At 52.1% G+C, this 20,167-nt stretch overlaps 1 protein-coding gene across 10 annotated transcripts in view; it reads right to left on the bottom strand.

Annotated features, from left to right (window-relative positions):
* Window positions 1-16,936, bottom strand: part of ATP2A3 (ATPase sarcoplasmic/endoplasmic reticulum Ca2+ transporting 3) — a 55,220-nt gene extending 38,284 nt beyond the window's left edge. For 7 of the 10 annotated variants that reach the window (XM_063402425.1, XM_063402426.1, XM_063402433.1 and 4 more), the window contains exon 1: window positions 16,722-16,935. In XM_063402425.1, coding sequence (XP_063258495.1) covers window positions 16,722-16,839 — 118 coding nt within the window. In that variant the 5' untranslated portion in view covers window positions 16,840-16,935. Of the gene's footprint in view, window positions 1-16,721 lie in introns of all 10 variants that reach the window. The other 3 variants (XR_010081033.1, XR_010081034.1, XM_063402424.1) reach the window with 1 other exon arrangement.
* Between the last annotated feature and the right edge of the window lie 3,231 nt (window positions 16,937-20,167).

The raw sequence follows: 20,167 nt of genomic DNA, 5'->3' as shown, positions 1-20,167 counted from the left end.
GGGCACGGGCGGCTGCCCCGGGGCTCCACGACAGCTCCGCGTCCCCGGGGACACCCAGCCCCGCCGCCCCGGCCAAAGCAAACACAAACTGGGACAGGCTGGCCTTGGGGGAGCTTTGTCCTGCTGGAACAGCAGCAAAAATCCCTGGGGCGCATCCCTAGGGCAGCTGGGGTTTCTCCATCCTGCACTGAGGTGCTGCACCCCGCCCTGCTTCGGGGGAAAGTGAGGCACAGGGTGACACTGCCACAGGCCAGCACAGGGCACAGCTACCCCTGGGGCACCTTAGAGCCCGGGGTGAATCCACAGCAGCCACACCTGCAGGGTGAGCACTGAGGTTCCGTTTGCCTTCACCATTTCAGGAGTTTCCCTTGGATAAAATCAGATTTCCCTCATGGGGAACACTTCTGCCCCCAAATGATTGTGGGAAGAGCACGATGCCCTCTGGGAGAATAGTTATGAGCATCACACCCAGGCCCAGATTTCTGCTCTAAATAACTTAATTCAAGCTATATTTCTGTGTTGTAATAACTTTTTCTCCCCCCTTGCCTTTAACATCTTTTCCCACATTCAGGGAAAGGGAAATGGATACTCAAAATAAGGGATGCACCCAATTCTTTTGGACTTTGCTGGCAGGCAGTAAAATAGTAGTGAAAAGGGTAAGAAAACCCTAAAACAACCCCAGCTGGGAGAGCAGCTCCTGTCCTGTGACACAAAGCAGGAACCCAGGCAGGGCTGCTCTGGGATCCTTCCAGCATCCCAGAGGACAGCAGGCAGGATAAATTGTTATTTTAACCGGCTGCCTCTCCCAGGCACGGGAAGGATCCCATCCTGCAGGGACGTCTGCTCTGCCCCATCCCCCTGACAGCCAGCACTGCTCCCCAAAACTGCTGGGCTGCACCACCACGACAGGCTTTGCCGGGGTGTTTTAACACAAACTCAGCCCATAAATCACATCCTCGAGGTGAGAAGTGTGAAAAGCAGCGGTGTGCTCGGGTGTTTTGTTCCCTGGGATGACAAACACTCAAAGCCTGACGGTGCTAATGCTCCCAGAGGACAAAACAGCCCAAGAGCCGGGCTGTGCATGACTTCAATCACCCACACGCCTTCCCTTTGTGCCCGAGCACGGCTGCAGCCCTGCAGCATCCCTACAGCATCCCTGCAGCACCCCTACAGCACCCCTGCAGCATCCCTGCAGCACCCCTGCAGCACCCCTGCACCTCCCAGCTGTGCCCCTGTGCCAGGGCAGGAGGAGGCTCTGCTGGGGAACAGGGGCACCCTCGGGGTGCAGCACAGGGACTGTGCCTGCTTCAGCTTCTGTTGGAACATTGCTGCAACCCTGGGTGCTGAAACTATCAGGCTCTCTGCTTTGACAGGTAGTGACCCTCAGGAGGGCTCTGACTCTGACCTGAGATAATGGGAACAGCTCCCAAAACTGAGTGAGAGCACTTGGGAGTGTGTGTGTGCAATTTTTGAATGGCACAGGGTGAAATACTTAGAGTTTGGGGTTTTGGGATATAGAATATTGTAATATATATAAGGGACAATGTGGAGGGATTTGGGCATTGCCTGGGTCCTTCTTCACTTTCTTCTTCCTCCTTCTTCTCAGGTTTGGGTGATCTTTTCTAATTAGTCAGTGAAAGCCTGCACTGCAGACATTGAGTGATCTTTACCTGGGTTATAAATAAAATTAACTTAGGTGCTGGGTTTTAATTGGTTTTGCTTATTTTTTAGAAGTCCTTGAAAGGAGGGAGAAGGGGCCATTTTCTTGCCTTCTTAGACAGAGCTCACACCTTGTGAGACTGCAACTTAGATAAGAAACAATAAACGAGATCCCATCGCATCTTCTGTCCAGACCTAGCAAGAACCAACAACCTCCACACCCCATCCCCACGGCCGTCACACCAAGATGGGGGCAAACACCCCCCAAAGCTCCCTGAGCCCTCCAGCAGAAAAGCCCCACACCTGAAACCCCAAGAGCCAAGCAGGCACCCGAGAGCCATCACAGCGAGGGGCTGCCCCCTTGGCAGGGGGTCACTGACCCACGCAGGGAAATCCCAGCCCTGGGTGGGCACAGCTGCAGGGAGAGCACTGAGCCCACAGGCCTGCAGCAGCCAGCATTTCCAGCTGTGCCACCCAAGGAGCTCAGGAAATAACCCTGCATTAAAAACCACCCCAGGGCTGCAGGCACAGCACTGGGAGCAGTCACAGAATGGGTTGGAAGGGACCCTAAAGATCATCCTGTTCCAACCCCCTGCTTTGGGCAGGGACACTTTCCACTATCCCAGGCTGCTCCAAGCCCTGTCCAAGCTGGCCTGGAACACTTGCAGGGATGGGGCATCCATCCCCATCCTTGTGCCACAGCCAAGCTCTGCTTTGTCCCACAGCCCGGTCCCAGAGGGTTCAGCCCTCCCCTGTCCTCCACCACCCCCAGGAGCTGCTCACAAAGCCACGGGTGGTTTCCTCCTGTGCCTTCCCCTGCAGAGAGAAGGCAGTGGTGGCTCTGGGTGTGCCCTGGGTGGGGAGGCTCTCCAGCCCCAGCACCTTATTTGCCTATCGCTTCACAGCTGCTTTTTCCTGTGTGCCAGGTGAGCTCTGCTCACACCAGCCACAGCCACCCATTCAGGGCTGCTTCAAAAGGCATCACAAAGATAAAATAAACGAGATACAACCCCCCTCCCATGGCAAACACCACTGGTTTGCTGTTCCTGTAATTCCCCAGGGTTCACCCCTGCTCCAGCCGTGCCCTGCACTTTGCAAAAGCCCAGAACCCTTCTAGCTGGGGGATCCACTGCCCCAAAATAAGCAAATTCAGGCCAGCTGGGGATGGCAGCCCGGGGTGGATGAGTAGCAGATGAGGATGGATAGCAGAGGCTTAAGGGCCAGAAACATCCTTGCTGTTTTCCAGGCAATGCTTTAGGGTAAAATGATCCAACCGTTTTCCTCACTGGTACCTAGACGCTGTCAATAGCTGGCAAAGAAATTCAGCCTCAAAAATTTCTGGTTTGGGTCACGCAGCTTCCTGGGGCAAACAGAGCTCCAGAGCAGCTGCTCATGCCACCCTCACACTGCTCTTCCCAACTCACAGGTTCTGAACCCAGCCCAGCACCATCAATCCCCCCAGGACAGTGACAGGGTCCCCGTGGGGAACTGGGGGCACCAGGCACCCACTGCTGCAGCTGTGGGGAAAGCTGAAAGGGTCATTTGTTCCTTTTGTGGCCAGCTGAGCTGATCTCAGCAGGTCAGGGACTAGGAAGTGCAGTTATCCTGGATGTGCCCCTGAAGAGCAGCAAAGTAAAAAGCAAACCCAGCCCAGCGCTGTCTCCTTCTCCCCAGAAAATCAGACACAGCATCCCTGCGCAGGAGGAAGAGCCACCACACCATGCCCCACTGTGCAGGGGGAGGGAAACAGGAATGGAGGAGGGAGTGTGGCATCAGCCCAGTGGTCCAAGAAACCATGTGAAATGAATAAGGAAAGCCTCACCCATCCCACTTTAAACTTCCCTTCCTTTATCCTTGGAAGTGGCTCACCCCCAAAATGTTGGGCAGCACAAGGTTCCCCCTCCACTGCAGTTCTGCCATAAACCCTGCCCAGCCCTGAGCATCCTCCTCCCATGCCACAGTGAAAAGCAAATGTCCTGCCAATATCCCACCTCCTTTCCTTCATGCCAGGAAAGTAAGAACAGAAGATTTTTCCCATTTTGTTCTGAAAAATGAAGCTGCCACTCGGGCTTGCCGCTCCAGCGCCCATGCGGCGTTCGCAAGAGTGAAGCCTTGGAGAAATTGAAAGGAGAAACCCTCAGGGAAATGAGACTTCAAGCAATGTCCCCTCACCCCTGTCCCCATCAGCACCCACAGCAGATCCCAGGATCGCTCTGGGAGTGGGAGGGAAGGAGGAAACCCGTGGCTCCAGCCGGGGATGGATTATTTGAGCAGACTCAAAGCAGCGGTTTGTTCCCTCCTGCACCAACGCAGTGGAAAGAATTTCCAGCTCCGGCTCCCCGGTGGAAAAGCTAAAAATCTGCATTTAAATAGTAACGGTTTTGGAAAAAGAAGAAAACAAACCAAAACCCCCACAACCGCTACAGGAGCTTGAAGGAAATAAAGCTAAAGGTTTGGTGGATTTTTTTAGTTTTGGGGTTGTGTTGGGTATTTTTTGCTTCTTCCTATCTCTGCTCCAGGCAGATCCTTTCCATAACTGCAGGGAAAGGCAAGGGAGTGACTCTGCCTCATCTGGGAACCTTCTGCCAAAATTACCACAGCCCCAATCAAGGGACATGCTGCAACTTCAATATATTCTCTTCTTTCACCCTAGAAACATCATTTGATTTCCTTCTTTATCACTCTAAACTTAATTTTTCAGCTAAGTGTTAATTAAGTTGGGAATTTTTGGCCAGTGATTCCTTCTCATTGTTTTGGGCTCTGCTGCAGCCTCCTGCCCTTGGCTGCTCCTCACATCCCTGAGATGCTCAGCTGCCACCCAGAGCCAGCTCCCAGAGCCAGCACAGGGAGCAACAAGCCCCAGCCAGGCCAGGGGACAGCACAGAGGGGATTTGTAGCCCCTCCAGGCACACTGGGCAAAGTGGCCACTTGCAGTGACTCCAACACCCAGGGAGAAAATTTAATAACATTTTCCTGGCAGTGCTGGGAAGCAGTTTAGGAAAGCAAGCACAGGGAGCTGCACAGTGCCAGGAGTCCCAGTGATGCCCCCGCTGCCAAGTCAGCTCAGAGAGTGCCCAGCCCCAGGGGAGGAACCAAAATTGGGCTGAGCCTTTCTGCTGAATTCTGCAAGAACCGGGAAGGAACAAGGTGGGACTGTGTTTGGGATTTTTTTTTTCTAAAAATCCCAAAGGATTTAAGAAAAATCCTATTTTTTCCTAAAAATGCTTGAGCTGAAAAGACTCCAGGTAAGAAAATGAGAGTAGGATGCATTTTTCCAAAGGGATGTATTTGATTCTGGAGGAGAGATGCTGCTCAGAACACAGCAAATTCTGTTGTGCTCAGGGGGGGGAACAGCAAAAGTCCCCAAGGACCAGCTCCAATGTCCCTTTACACTGAGACAAGCAACTTCCATGAGGCTGGAAGCCACCACTAAGGATATCACACTTGCATGTCTTGAAAAATAAACCAATAAATAATAAAAAATAAGTATGAAACAAATAAAAAATCACATTACAAATGCAACTAAAGTTACTGAAACAAAGCCCCAAACCTGCAGCATCAATTTTTAAAAGGGGGGAAAAAAAGAACTACAGGATATTGCTTTTAAATCCAAACCACATCTTTTCAAGATGAGGAACCTGCTCGCCTTGACCCCTGCAAAAGCTGATGTTTGTTTTAATTGCTATGTTTGAATCCAAATGTTTTAATCAATCCTGCTGCTGCCTGCAGCCAAGCCCCAGGGCACAAACTGCATTTATGGAGCATGAAAACCCAGACTGTGAACACTGGGCTGGAAATGTTCCCTGCCCCAAGCTGGGGGCTGAATGGACACAACTCCATCCTCAGTGTGCTGTGGTCTGGAGGGACTTGGGTTGGAGTATTTTTTTCCATTTGTTTGTTTTCTGAAGGAAATGCTTCCCTCGTGGCAAACCTGTGGGGAATTCTGAAGTTTGAACCCATCCCAACCCATCTCCCATGATAAATGAACTCAAGGATGATAAAATCCATCCAGTGCACCTGCAGGGTGATGCATCCCCTGACCCACATGGGTGCTAACAAGCTGCTTTCACTCTGAGAGTAGCAGTCATTAATTTATTTTGCAGAACTCCTTGCCCTGCGTGACCTCCCCCACCCCTCCCTTTGCTTTTTCTGGTATCTGTTCTCAGAGAACAGTCTATTTTCAGCAATCCTCTTGGATGGGTTTTCTTGGAAAATGAAGTCCACCCGGCCCTTAGTTTGGATTATATCAGAAGAAAAAAATTTCTGTAGGATAGAGAAGATCTGTTTTTCTGGATGGGAAAAAGGGGCAAGCTGGACAGTTAATACTTTTCATGGATGGACTCTCTGAGGATCACACATTTCTGTGTAGTTGAAGGAGTTCCTTTCCTGGAGTGAGGAAAGGAAATCCCTGGAAATATGAGTCCCTTCTAGGGTTTTTTTCACAATCACCTTCCAAATATGTATAATATCTGTGTGCATGAATATAAAGATGAAATATTATACATATATATACATACATGATATAAACATGTATTTGTGCATAAGGATAAAATCTTTAAAATCTTATATATATATGTATGTATGTATGTATGTATATACATAGACATATACGGGGATATCTAAATATATTTGTGTGAAAAAAGGGAAAATAATTTGAATTTTTTATAAACAGAAGAGGAACCCCAGAACGGGCCTGAGCCAGCACTGCAGAGCAGCCCCTTCTCCTGGGGCAGAGAAGATCCCTGGCTCTCAAAGCACGGAAAAGCCCAGAAAAACCCCAAAGGACACCCCAAAGATGACCCGAGGGGACCCGGAGCAGGCGGGGCTGGAGCGCAGCTCCATCACTTCCCCTCTCCCGCCCTGCGCTGCTGAGCCAGCCCTTTTCGTTTTGACTTTTCCACTCGCTCCCCACATACTCCTTAATTTAGCCCTTCTGTTGACTCGGGAGGCTGCAGAATGGAAAAAGGAAAAGTGCGACCAGGCAGGTGAAGGGAGGGTTATCCCGACCTCGGCAAATCCCAAATCCCAAATCCCAAATCCCGGGGGACGGGGCCACGCCAGCTCCGCTCCTGCTCCGGCATCTCTGAGCTTTCACTGCCCGTGGCGAAGGATGCAGAGCAGAGAATCTCCCCCACCCGCACAGCCTTCCCAAAAAGCTGCTGGTTTGAGGTTTTGGTTTTTTATCACCAAGAGATTCAGGGAAAACTGTTTCCAAACCAGAAGAAATAATAGTAAAATCATCATCATCATCATCAAAAACAAACAACAAATAAAGAACCGAAACCCAAAAACACCCCCACAACCAAACAAAAACAACAAAACAAACAAACAAAAAACAACAAAAAATCCTAAACCCCTGTCTAATAAAGCACATATCTAACAGAAAAAACCCCGATTCTTGCGTTTGCTCTGAGGACGCCTCTGCAAGCGCTCCAGGGGGTTTATCCTGAAAGACAAGGTTAAAAAAAAAAAGAAAAGGAAAAAAAAGGAAAAGGGAAAAAAAAAGCGTTTTGGTTATTCATCAGGGCAGGAGGACACGGAGCAGGAGGACACGGAGCAGGTTTCGCAGCAGCTCCTGGCACGGCGGTGGCTTTGGGGAGCCGCGGAGGGGCCCGGGCACGGAGCGCCCCCGGCCCGGCGCTCCTCCCGCACTCGCTGCCGTCCCCTCCCCGCCTCCCCCTCGGAAACACCGAGTGCTTCAAACAGCAGGAAACACCCGAGGCAAAAATACCGCGGGCAGGAACCCGGGGCACAGGGGACACGCAAGAGCGAGGAGCGGATTTCCTCCCCAAAACATCGCAGCTCCGCCGGGCAGCGCGACCCCGCCGGGCCGGCAGCGCTGCCCCCCGAGCGGGGAAACAGCTTCTTATTGCCTGTGCTGTGCTTCCCTCCACAAAGGGGCCTTCTGCTCAGAGGTGTCCACAGGGACTTGAAAATGTATGGGGGGTGGGGGAATTTTAAAAATATATTTATATATTTATATAGATTTTATCTATTTATCTCTTTGTATTTATGTATTTATATAGATTTTATCTATTTATATCATATATTTATATTTACACATTTTATATAATATAATATATAATATACGTAAATATATAAATATATTATATTTGGTTTTATCTGTTTTATTTATATATTATATAATTTTTATATATATATAAAAGCTATCAGTGGGTTAATAAGTTATATTAGCTGGATATCAAACAAGACATACATAATGTCAAATGGGAAATTATATACATACATAACATCTCAAATGGGATATATGTGTGTATATAGAGAGAAAAGTTATCAGTGGGTTAATAAGTTATGTTAGCTGGTTATCAAACAAGACACATACATAATGTCAAATGGGAATTGATGTACATATATCACAACTCAAATGGGATACATATATGTATATATATATAAAGTTATCAGTGGGTTAATAAGTTATATTAGTTGGTTATCAAATAAGACATACATAATCTCAAATGGGAAACGCTATACATCTCTCAAATCTCAAATGGGATATATGTATATATATAAAAATCTCAGATTGGACATATGTTACTCTCAAATGGAGCACTTATGTATAGTCTCACACATGTACAATCCCAAATGAAACACGTATATAAAATCTCCAATGGGATGCAGCAGTGTGTGTGCAATCTCAAGGGGGTTCATGTAGGACCAGAGGGTACAGAGCCAGGACCTGCATCAGCGCATCCAGCACATCCCTGAGCATTTCAATTTTAGGAGGATTTTGGTGATCAGAGCAGTGACACTTAGGTTTAGGGCTGCCATAGACCTAGACTTTAACAAGAGGTACAGCATTTCAGATTTCGGCCATCACAGGTCACAAATTGATGCCACCACATGTCCTGGATGTCCAGGGGTGTGCTGGACCAGGCAGCACACGGGCACATGGGATCACCACCAAACCACAGCCTGACCGCAGGCTCGCCACCTCTGCGGGTGAGACAGAGAAAAGGCTTTTATAGGGTGATAACGAGCAGCCAAACCTCAAAAACTGGGAGGTTCCCACAGCAAACCAGCAAATGCTTGTTACAGACACGAGGCTAATGGCTGGCGAGGATTAATTCAGCATTTCTTCAAAAGAGCAACACTGGACTCAGATGTGACCCTTCCTCCAGGAGATGCCTGGCTCGGCTGAGGCACCCACAGCGTGGAGGGGAACCCGTCAGCATCAATGGGAATAACGGGGTGCTCATCAGCATCAATGGGAATAACGGGGAGCCCACCAGCATCAATGGGAATAACGGGGAGCCTGTCAGCATTAATGGGAATAACGGGGAGCCTGTCAGCATTAATCCCCATGGGAATAATGGGGAGCCCGTAAGCATCAATGGGAATAACGGGGAACCCATCAGCATTAACGGGAATAATGGGGAGCCCCTCAGCATCAATGGGAATATTGGGGAGTCCGTCAGCATTAATGGGGATAACGGGGAGCCCATCAGCATTAATCCCGATGGGAATAGCGGGGAGCCCCTCAGCATTAATGGGGATAACGGGGAACCCATCAGCATTAATGGGAATATTGGGGAGTCCGTCAGCATTAATGGGAATAACGGGGAGCCCATCAGCATTAATGGGAATAACGGGGAGCCCATCAGCATTAATGGGAATAACGGGGAACCCATCAGAATCAATGGGAATAACGGGGAGCCCATCAGCATTAATGGGAATAACGAGGAGCCCTCAACACTAATCCCGATGGGAATACCGAGCCTCCCGTGCAGCCCTGTCCTCACAGGCGGCGCTGGGATGCAGGGGAGCAGCCCTGCCTGCAGCCCCTGCCTGCAGCCCCTGCCTGCAGCCCTGCCTGCAGCCCCTGCCTGCAGCCCCTGCCTGCAGCCCTGCCTGCAGCCCCTGCCTGCAGCCCTGCCTGCAGCCCTGCCTGCAGCCCCTGCCTGCAGCCCCTGCCTGCAGCCCTGCCTGCAGCCCCTGCCCGCAGCCCTGCCCGCAGCCCTGCCTGCAGCCCTGCCCGCAGCCCCTGCCTGCAGCCCTGCCCGCAGCCCCTGCCTGCAGCCCTGCCCGCAGCCCTGCCTGCCAGGGGTTAACCGCCCACGGAGGAGCCTCCGGTGCATGCTCACGTCATGGAAACACTGGAGTAACCACAGTTTTCTCTGCTGCTTTTTTGCCTCCGGTTTTTTTCAATGTTTCTACACTTCCAGCCCAGATCTCTGCTACCTGTTTTCCAGCGAGGTAACTGGTATCAACTCAGCTCCACTGAGCAGCTGGGGATTTTTTTAAAAAAAATATATGTTATTGTTATGCTTTCTACTTCCAGTGCTACCAACACTGAAGTAATAATAAAAAAGATCATGAGTAACAATACCACCAAAAAATAATTATCAGATGCAGAGTAACAAACGGGCTGTGGGGTTGGTGCTTTCTGAGTTTTCTGTGTATTGACATTGCTCTGGGTGGGACTGAAGCCCCAGACAGCTCTGTCCTGCTGCCACCCACCCACCCAGAGTGGCCACAGGCCCTTCACCTCCATCCATCCCTCCCACCCATCCCAATGCCCTCAGCATCAGCTGTTTCTCCTGCCCAAGGTGCTCCAGCTGAGCAGGAGGGGCTGCCTGCACTGCCTTTACCCCATCTGAGATGCCATGGGAGGTCATCCCTGTGTGCTACGTGAGAACCAGGGGAAGGGGAAGGGAAAAAAAGGGGGAGAAAAGGGAAAAAATAAAGAAAATATAAAAAAGCAAGCAGAAAAACCCAACACTCTTCTGACAAGGCATGACCTGCCTTGTAACAGAATGAGCTCACAGGTATTTCCACCCTGTAACTGAGACCATGAGTGCCAGCAGTGCCAGAAAACACCACCCTGCTCAGCTCCTGGTCCATATCCCGACTCTTCCAGTCCATTCCTGCACTAACCCACATGCCACCGGGCAGCCCAGGAGCAAACAGCCCCATCTCTGCAGCTCCACAGCTCCTGATCAGCAGGAAGAGGCAAGGACTGGGCAGGGAGCACTGCCCAAGGGCCCTGAGGGGCTCCTCCCATCGGAAATAGTCAGCAGGAGTTCTAGAGCATCCTTGTGCAACGCCAGCACCCACCTGTCCAGCATTACCTGCCCAAAGAGGTTTGTTATTCTGCTTTTACTGCCCTAATCCCCCACGGAATGCAGCCCGGGTGTTGCTCTTAACGTGTCAGTCCTTCTTTCAGCAGCCCTGAGAACATCAACGGGGATGGAGCATCCTCTGGGCCTCCAGGTGAGCTGGGTGGAGCAAGGGAAGGGTTTTGAGGCTGCTCCAGCCTCAGCAGTGCCTCACAGGCAGGAGCTCCTTCCCCAGGAGTGGGGCAGCACCAGCTGGGAAAAGGGCACAGGATGCAAACACTCAACATCTGGCTCATAGCTTACAAAAAATAACCCTAAAAAAACCCCACCAGCAGTATTTTGGAGGGGTATCAGCATCCCAAGTGACTGAGCAAGCGCTGTGTGGGAGAAAATCAAAGCTGGCTCCTCCAGAGGTTTGAGCACACAAAAAAGCATCAAACCACCTCATTTTTCAGGGCTATGAAAACAGAAGCACCTCGGGGCCGCCAGCAGCCCTGTGAGGTTTCTGATGCCTTTTTGATGTCCAGTTGAGATCCCTGATGAAAATCACAGGACAGCACCTGGAACGCTGCTCTCCAGGGAGGTTTTGTGCCCAGAGGATCAGCCACAGTCTTGAGAGCTGCACAGGGCAGCTGCCACCACCAGGAACAGCACCCATCTGCCTGAAATCACTTGGAGCCTCCCTGCTCAGCCCTGCTCTGTGCCAGCGTTTGCAGCCCTGGCCCCTTGTCAGAAGCATCACCTGGGCTGTGGCTGTGCCAGGACACAGCCAACCCACAGGCAGGAGCCTCCTGTTCTCACACCATCCCTTCTGCAGGAGCAGATCAAAAGCAGAGCGAAAAGGCAGCAACTTGGATGCTTCTCAAAAATTAAAATTCTCCTTGGGAGGAAGAAAGCAACACCAGGCATAGAGTGATGCTTTTTATTCAAGAAAAATGGGTTTGAGGGAAGCTTTAGAAGGGGAAAACTTACTTGCAAAATAAATATCAATAGGATTTTCCAGTGATTTATCCTGTGGGGAGATGACCACAGAAATGGAACACTTCAAATCAGATCTGGAGATAAGAAAAGGCTTTAAACATGCAGAAAGACCAATGGTGCTGAAATGGCAAAGGGCAGAGATGTGACTTTGTGGTGATGGCAAGTTTGGCTCTAGAATGGCCATAAACTCTTGGCTGGAGTAGGTACTCCAAAAGAGACACCTGAATTACTGGGGGAAAGGATTGCCCTGGGAGGAGGGGGGTATTTTGCTGCTAGTGGTGTTTTTGGAGGACCCGTTCCAGCCCCTTACTGGAAGCAACACATCCCAGGCCAGCATCTGGGCATCCACAGTGCATCCAGCTCCTCTTAAATCAATGTTTTGTAGCACCAGCTCTACCACCCCCAGCTTCAAAACCAGCAATGAAATAAAAATATTCATGAAATAACACTTGTGCCACAAGGCAGACCAACCCCAGGGGTAAACACAAGAGCTGCAGGCACAATCCCTTCTCCCACAGCAGAGCCTTCTTGCCCTGCAAATCTTCCTTCCCTGGTTCCTGCAGCATTTAGACAGCAGATGTCAGTTTTTCTGAACATTGCTCCTGATTCACAGTGTTTTTTAAAGGTAGGTGTGAATGCAGGTAACCCCAGAGGATGGCACAGAGATGAAAATCCCAAGTTTCCTTGTCAATTACGGAAACTTTGTGTAGCCTCTCCCCGAATCTGAAGGCGCTCGCAAGGTTTGAATGCCTCTGCATTTCTCCTCAGGGAAAGGACTTGGAGGAGGAGAAAAAAACCCTCCACAACCCGTAGCATGTTTATGAATCAGACTGCTAAGCGTGTGTTTCGGGGGTGGAAAAGGTGGGCGATGCACAGAGGAACAGAGCGCAGAGTTTGATGAGTCAGAAAATGCTGCTTTTCCTCTCCTTGCTGCCACCTCAAATATTTCAGCGTGAAATAGGAATTCTATTTCTTTTTCTTTTTTTTTTTTTAATATTATTATTATTGTCAAGAGGGAGCTGGAGCATAACCTTGGCTCGTTAGCAACCACCAGCAGCTAATCCAACGTCAAGCCCCGCTCGGCGGGCGGAGTGCACGCAGACACAGGCGGATGTACACACACACATCCTGGGAAAGGGATGGAAATAAATCATACATCAGAGCTGTTCCTAGCAAAACAGGGGCTCAGATCTGTGCTCATGCCAGCTCCTGGAGAATGAGCCTTGGTGGGTTTGAGGAGAGCAGCAGCAGCACAGGCTGGGTTGGGGTTGGGGGTGTCTCCTCCTCCCGCCCAGGCACGCAGAGGGGAAAACAAACACCAAGATTTGGGGATCCTGAATGAGGCTCACAGGCACACAGGGAGGTGTGGTGGAAAAAACAAGCGAATTTGCTGGTGGGCTTTGAGCTGAGGCTGGTTTGAATAACACTGCACCCTCAGTGAGGATCTGCAGGGTCCCACAGAGGGGTCACCCCGCAGCAGGGCGGGTGGAGAAGAGGATGGGTGAGCCCCCAGGGAGGAGGCTCCTGCCCAGCTGAGTTTCCAACCACAGCAGGGCTTCTGCTTCAGACTCAGAGGAGATGAAACACAAGATGAGATAAACACCCCTATGCTGAAGCCTCGAGTTTGACTCTGCTGACATTCACAGCCCATTTAGGTTACCGATGGAGCAAATAAAATTATGCATACACGCTAATGCCAGCAATATCCTGCCTGAAATGTATGCTCATTTACACTCAGAAATGCATTTAGAAGAGATAAATCAGAGCTATATTTAAAACAGAAATATCATTTGTCTGTCCACGAAGCAACTCCTGTTTGCATCTGTCGTTCCTTGGCAAAACTCAAATCATTCCGAGGGAAATCATGTCCCTGGTTTTACATTTAGGAAGGAAAATGTTTGCATGCCTGTACCCCCCCTGCTCAGCCTGCTATAAAATAACAGATGTGCATTTGGTTATTTTTGTTTGTTTGGGCATTTTTAAAAGTTTTGTTGTGGTCTAAAAGCAACCTGTGGAGCTTGAAGCTGGTGGATGGGATGAGGTACAGGGAAACACCCTGTGAGACATCCAAAGCATTTATTAATTAAAATCGACTTGGGAGATTCAGAATTGCCATGGTGAGACCTAAATGTTCTGTGGCTCCTCCAGTTTCCTTGGCAAATGAAAGGCCACGCTGACAGCACGGATGACAGAGCTGAAAAGAGAACACAAGCTCTTCCTAATGGAGAAATATCTTCTTCCACTCCAGTAATCAGCACTACACTGCTTGGCTCCCCAGCCACGAACTGGAGATACCAAATAATCGGTATTGCTCTCTGTTTCCTCCTGCAAATGTGTTTGTGAGCACTGGATCTGCAAAAAAGCAACTTTAGGCTCCAAAAGAATACCGCCCCCAAAAATGAAATAATTTTATATCAGTCACACCAATGATGGCTGCTTCTCACTTAACGTCAGAGCTCGTTGCAGCTCGTATTTTTTTTAAATGCAATAAAAAAGCAGCAGCCAGCAGCTCTGTGAAGCATGTCAGGAGGCAGTTTTTCAGAAAGATGATGTATTTTAGATTGTGATTCACAACCACACTGGCAGTTTGGAGTTCAAGATTAGAAGGAAATGAATGAATGTGAGACAGGAGGGTGCGAAAATGAAAGTAGCTGGAGCTTAAGGCCTGCTCTGCACTTCGAGCCACACGAGATTTTTCTTCCCCTTCTGTGTGAGCTCAAACGAGTCACCAAACTGCCCCACACTTCTGCTGCCAGAGATTAATTTAACCTAAATTGAAATGCAATTTAATACAGCCTAGCTCACTGTCCCGAGCTGCTCCCTTGAGGCACCCTCACCCCAGGCAGCTCCCCCAAACAGGACACCCCAGGGTATCCCAGCACAGCCTGGGAGGTTGGTGCCTGCTGCCACAACACAACCTGCAAGTTCTCACCATGCTGGAAAAAAAAACCCTTTTTCTTAAAATCAAGGTTTTAAACCAAGCAAACCACACAAGGTCCCTATCTGCATGGTTTTAAGCTGTTCTAAACTGTTTATGTCTCATTTGCACCATGAGAAAAATATAAATACTGCTCAGAAATTGCAGAAATTCCAAATTCTTAAAAACCTTCCACCACATTTCACTGGGAGTTGCACTGCCCACATCACTGCTCTCAAAATTCAGGCACATCACTGTGAGCTGTGCAGTACAGGAGCTGCAGGGCTGTGCTTGGAAAGACACAGCACACCCCAAAGTCAGAAGCTCTCGTGAACCAACAGCCTGTGAGAAACCCAGAGCTGGGGTGTGTGGGAAACAGCACTGCCGAGCCAGGGGAGTACAGAGCCACTGCTTGCAAGAGGAGGAAGCAAAAAGAAAAATAAATTAAAGGCAAACTAATTGCCACCACTAACCCTTTGCTCTGCACCTACGTCACAGCTCTGAGCTCCCTTTTTTCAAGGCAGAGCCCGGTGCCACTGAGCAGCCAACACGCCTGACTCAGTGGTGATGATTCACCTGGGCAAACAGAGGGACAAAGCCACCAGGAGCCCCACAGTGGTGATGCCCATCGGTGACACCCTGCTGCAGAGCACCCTGCAGCCACACGTCCCTGTGGGGCCAGGGCAAGGTGCAAAAATGGGGTGCAATTATACCCCGAAATCAGCCCCACCACCTGTTTGATAAGGATGTATTTGGCATTAAGGATGTATTTTGTCTTCAGCCCCCAAGGCAGAGGGGCTCCTCCCAGTTAACCAGACAGGTCCCCAGCTGCCCCTCTCCAAAATCAAACCCAACAGGGGCAGATGGGATGCTCCATTGCAGGTGCTCCACGGAAAGAGCTCCCAAGCCCAGCCCTGACCATGCTGCTCAGGGAATGGAACTGGAGCTGCCTGGGACAGGGAGCACTGGTGGGAGGGGGGCCCTGAGCACAGCTCAGCACAGGACAGCTGCTCACAGGGCTGGGGGAGGCACAGCCCTCCCAACAAACAGAAATGCGGCAGCAATCCTGCCAGCACCTACTCCCTGAGCCTCATCCACGAGGATCAAGCAAAAAGCAGATGCAACACTCCAGCCCAGGAGAGAGTTTCCACACTTATCTCCTTGCAGAAGTTTGAGAAGGGACTCACTGCTCCAAAGCACCGGAGCAAAGCACCCCGAACCCTCCTGTTCCCTGTGCAGAGTTAACGACCGAGCTCGGTCACAGCCTGAACAAAGCCGCCCTAAAATCCCCTGGGTAGGTGCGGACACCGCACCAGCCCCTCCTGGGCACACGGAATACTTTCCAAACACGCGTTTAAAGTGCCGTGGCGATGCCCAGCTGCCCGCAGAGGGTGTCCCGGCTCGGTGTGACACACGGCAGGGCTGGGACACGGCCGGTGTCCCCACACCCCTGCTGTCCCACAGCAGCACCGCAGAGAGATCCCCCCGCTCCCGCAGCTCTGCCGGCTGCTCTGGGGCTCCTCCCGACACCCGCAGGCTCTGAGACCTTCCCCGCTTTCCTTCCTGGTGACCAGACATCGCCGGCCCTCCCCGCCTTCTGTCACTCCGCCAGCGGAATTAACACCCCGCTAATTGCCGACGTTCCTGGCCGCCCGTAGCCGCAGTAATCAGCCTTTAATTAAAGCCAGTACATATTGCCCTGACCAACAGGTGTCCCGAGGCACATCCCCAGCGATCCTCCGCACAGCCGCGGCCGGGAGGATGCTCCGGGGGGACCCGTGGCAGCGCCCCGGACCTTTCCGGGGAGGACCCCGGTCCACATCCCGGTCCCGGTGAGGAGGATCCCGATCCCGGCGGGCAGGACCCCGGTGCACATCACGGTCCCCGGTCGGGAGGATCCCGGTCCGCATCCCAAACCCGGTGAGGAGGATCCCGGTCTAGATCCCGATCCCGGCGGGGAGGGTCCGGGTCCACCTCCCGGTCCCGGTCCCGGTCGGGTCCGGCGGAGGGTCCCAGCCGGGATGCCGGGGTCCCGTTAGCGCTGCCCCATCCCACCCGCTCCCCGCATCCCGCGGCGCCGCACTGACCATTGGGGCCGTACTTCTCCCGGTTGCGGCGGACCTGCTCCGGGCTGAGCCCGCAGCTCTCGCTGACCCCGAAGCGGCGGAGCACGTCGAGCGCGGGGATGCTGTGCGCCGCCTCCATGCCCCGGCCCGGGGCTGCTGGCCGGGGGCGCAGGAGGCACACGGGGCGCCGCTCGCACGCCGATGCCTCGGCACCTCTCGGCCCGCCCGGCGCCGGGCCCGGCCCCGGCACCGCCCCCGGGCCCGCCCCGCCCCGCTCCGCCTCCCCCGGGCCCGCGCCCCCCCGGCAGCCCCGGGCAGCGGCACCGCGGGGAGCCCCGGGACCGGCACCGGGCCCGCTTCGCCCGGCCCGGCCGTGCCAAGGCTTGGGAGGGACCGTAAAGCCCATCCAGTGACACCCCGGGGTGGGCAGGGACAGTTTCCACTGTCCCAGCCCTGTCCAGCCTGGGCTTGGACACTTCCCGGGATCCAGGGGCAGGGCAGCCTCCCTGGGCACCCTGTGCCAGCACCTCCCCACCCTCACAGGGAAGAATTTCCTCCTCATATCTAATCTAAATCTCCACTCCTTCAGTGTGAGGCCATTGCCCCTTGTCCTGTTGCTCCAGGCCCTTGTCCCCAGTCGCTCTCCAGCTCTCTTGGAGCCCCTTTAGGCACTGGAAGGGGCTCTGGGGTCTTCCTGGAGCCTTCTCTTCTCCAGGCTGCAGAGCCCAGCTCTCCCAGCCTGTCCATGTTTTGGCAGATTTCCACCTGAGAAGTGGGCAGGTTTGTGGGCAGTGGAAACAGTCCAGAGGAAATAGCTGTGTCTTAAGCAGTTAAGAGTAGAACTCAAGTTTCCATCACAAAAATAATATTAAAAATTATCAGGAGCAGTAGAAGGAGGTGGGGATGCTGCTGTGGGGTCTAAGGGGGCTGCCTAAGAGTGACGCTCTCTAGGTCCCCTCCAGCACCCTACTTCCAGCTGGAAGCTGAGCATGCCCCAACCCTGCTCCTACTCTGCTGGAAGCACAGCAGTTCCATGTCCCCTGCCTTTGCTGGGATCAGGATTATCACTGTGTGATAGCAGCAGGAGCCCTGGAATTACAAATCCCTGCCTGACACCTGTGGAAACCACTGGCACTGTTCCATCAGTGCTCTATACCCAGTTGTGCTGGGCTGCCTTGGTCTTTGGAAATGTGAGATTTAAATTGTCACTGCAGGGAGGCAGAGAAAGGATCCAAGGGACCTCCTGTGTGGTAAAAGCTGAGCACCAGCCTCACTCTGTGTGTCCCAGACACCCTGGGACTTCACACTCCTCAGTGCTCCTCGTCCCCACGCCGAAGGCAGAGCATGCACGTTTGAGGAATGGGCTTCTCCAGGAGGCACTTCTGTTTTTTTAAGGATTTAGCCAGCAGGACTGGCCTCCACCCATCTCACTCCCCTCTGTATCCAGGTTCCCTGTCCCCTTCCTGCCCGGCTCTGGACAGGCCACAGCTCCAGTTACACCACACAAGGGCTTTACATCATTTTTGCAATGGGCTACTTAAATGACTCCTTCCAGCAGCAAAATGATTGTTTTTAGCAACTCCCCCATGCAGCAGAGACCACCAGCAGCATCATAATGAGCTGCCCTGATCTGGAAAAGGAGGGTTGCCCCCCAAATCCCTGTACAATCCAGCTAAGGGTAACCACTACCACCACCACGTCTGTGGGACTTTTCATAGTGCACCTGACCCGACCAACTCACTCCAGTTTTCCATGACCCAGCTCAAACCTGCTCCCAGTGACTCTCCCACTGTGAACACCAACTTCTGACTTTTCAGGTACTTCCAGTTTACCCACTGTTGCTGGAAGAAGCCTGTAGTTGAGGGTGACTGGCACTGCTCCCCAGCTGAGAGGGTGACGAACTCAATTTCTGCAGAAATGTACCCAAGGCAGAGCCAGAGACAGCAGCCAGTGCAAGGAAGCGACAGCAGACATCTCAGGGAGGAGCTCTCATTTATTTCTGTGTGAATTCATTGATAGAAAGTGTTTTGTGGCTTGGAATGAAAGTCCTGAAGAAATGCAGGTTCAGTTTTGAAGTTTGATAAGCTCATTTTTTCCGGTTCACCGCAGCTGAGGCGTGGGAGGCAGAGGGTGCTCCAGAGCTCAGCCCAGCCTGTCACAGGGATTCCTGCAAGAAGCACAGCTCCCAGCCCTGCAGGCTGTTCTTTCTTCAAGCTCTGTCATGGGGTTTATCTGCCTCTCATGAGTGTTTTGGGAGGAGAAGTGCTGTTTCTGCTGCTGAGCCCTCCCAGGCAATAGTGCTGCCCTTGGCCAGAGCCTGTCCCAGAGCTCCCTGGCTCGTGGGGCTCAGTGGTTCACAGAATCCCAGCATGGACCAGGCTGGAGAAAACCACAGTAACTCATCTGGTCCAACCTTCCTGCTCCAGCAGGGTCATCCCAGAGCACATGGAGCAGAGTGTGTCCGGAGGGTTCTGGAATATCTCCAGTGAGGGAGACTCCACACCCCCTCTGGGCAGATGTTCAGTGCTTGGTCAGTGTCAATGAAAGAAGTTCTTCCTTATGTCGAGGTAGAATTTTCTGGGCATCAATTTCTGCCCATTGCCTCTTGTCCTATTTCTTGGCACCACTGGGAAGAGCCTGGTCCATCTTTGTGACATCCCCCTTCAGATGCTGACAGACATGGATGAGATCCCCTCTCCGTCATCTCTCCTCAAGGCTGAATGGGCTCAGTTCCCTCAGCCTGTCCTCATTACAGAGATTTCCACCAGGTGCCTGGGAAGGATTGATGTGATGTGAAAATATTAACACATAATGTGCTCTTGACCAGGGGCAAAGAGGACCTGATGCAGTAGATCATCCCCAAAGCTTGGAGCTGCTCTCAAAGCAGCAGCTCTGGTGAGGTGGGACGGGACCCCTCATCCCCCAGCCTGTGTGGGAGCTCATGAGGCAGCTGCCCAGGCCTTGCTAGCCTATTTCAGGGCAAATGTGCTGCCCTTAGGGCAAGAGGGTTCTTGGTGTCCTCCTGGGCATGGTTTAGATGCGGCCCCACACCACAAACCACCCGAGAAAGTGGAGGTCTGGTTAAATGCTCCTTGTGCAGTGGAGAACAGAGACAAGACAGAAATCTCAGGCTGTGTGACTGTGCAGGTACCACCTGGAGACCCTCCCTGCTCTCCCAGCACCTCCTGACCCTTTTTCCACCCTCTCTCCCACCAGCAGCTCCTCCAGGCCAGCAGTGTCCCCTCACACACGAGTCCCTGCCACCAGGCCAGGCTGTTGTTCCTGCTTCTCCCAGCTTCATCGGGTGATGCCAGTCCTTGTGCTGGAAAGGAGCACAAAGATGATGTCCCAGCTGCAAAGGTTAAAGTTTGACAGGGCTGGGAGCTACTGAGATGAGGGTTACAAAGGGAACATCTGGCAGCCCTGGTAATGAGGCAGCACCATCCACCCCACCTATAATTAAGCAA

Source organism: Prinia subflava, chromosome 8, assembly GCF_021018805.1.
Source record: "Prinia subflava isolate CZ2003 ecotype Zambia chromosome 8, Cam_Psub_1.2, whole genome shotgun sequence".
In the NCBI taxonomy this organism is placed as follows: Eukaryota; Metazoa; Chordata; class Aves; order Passeriformes; family Cisticolidae; genus Prinia; species Prinia subflava.
The sequence above is the reverse complement of the archived record's forward strand: the minus strand, read 5'-3'. Positions and strand labels throughout refer to the sequence as shown.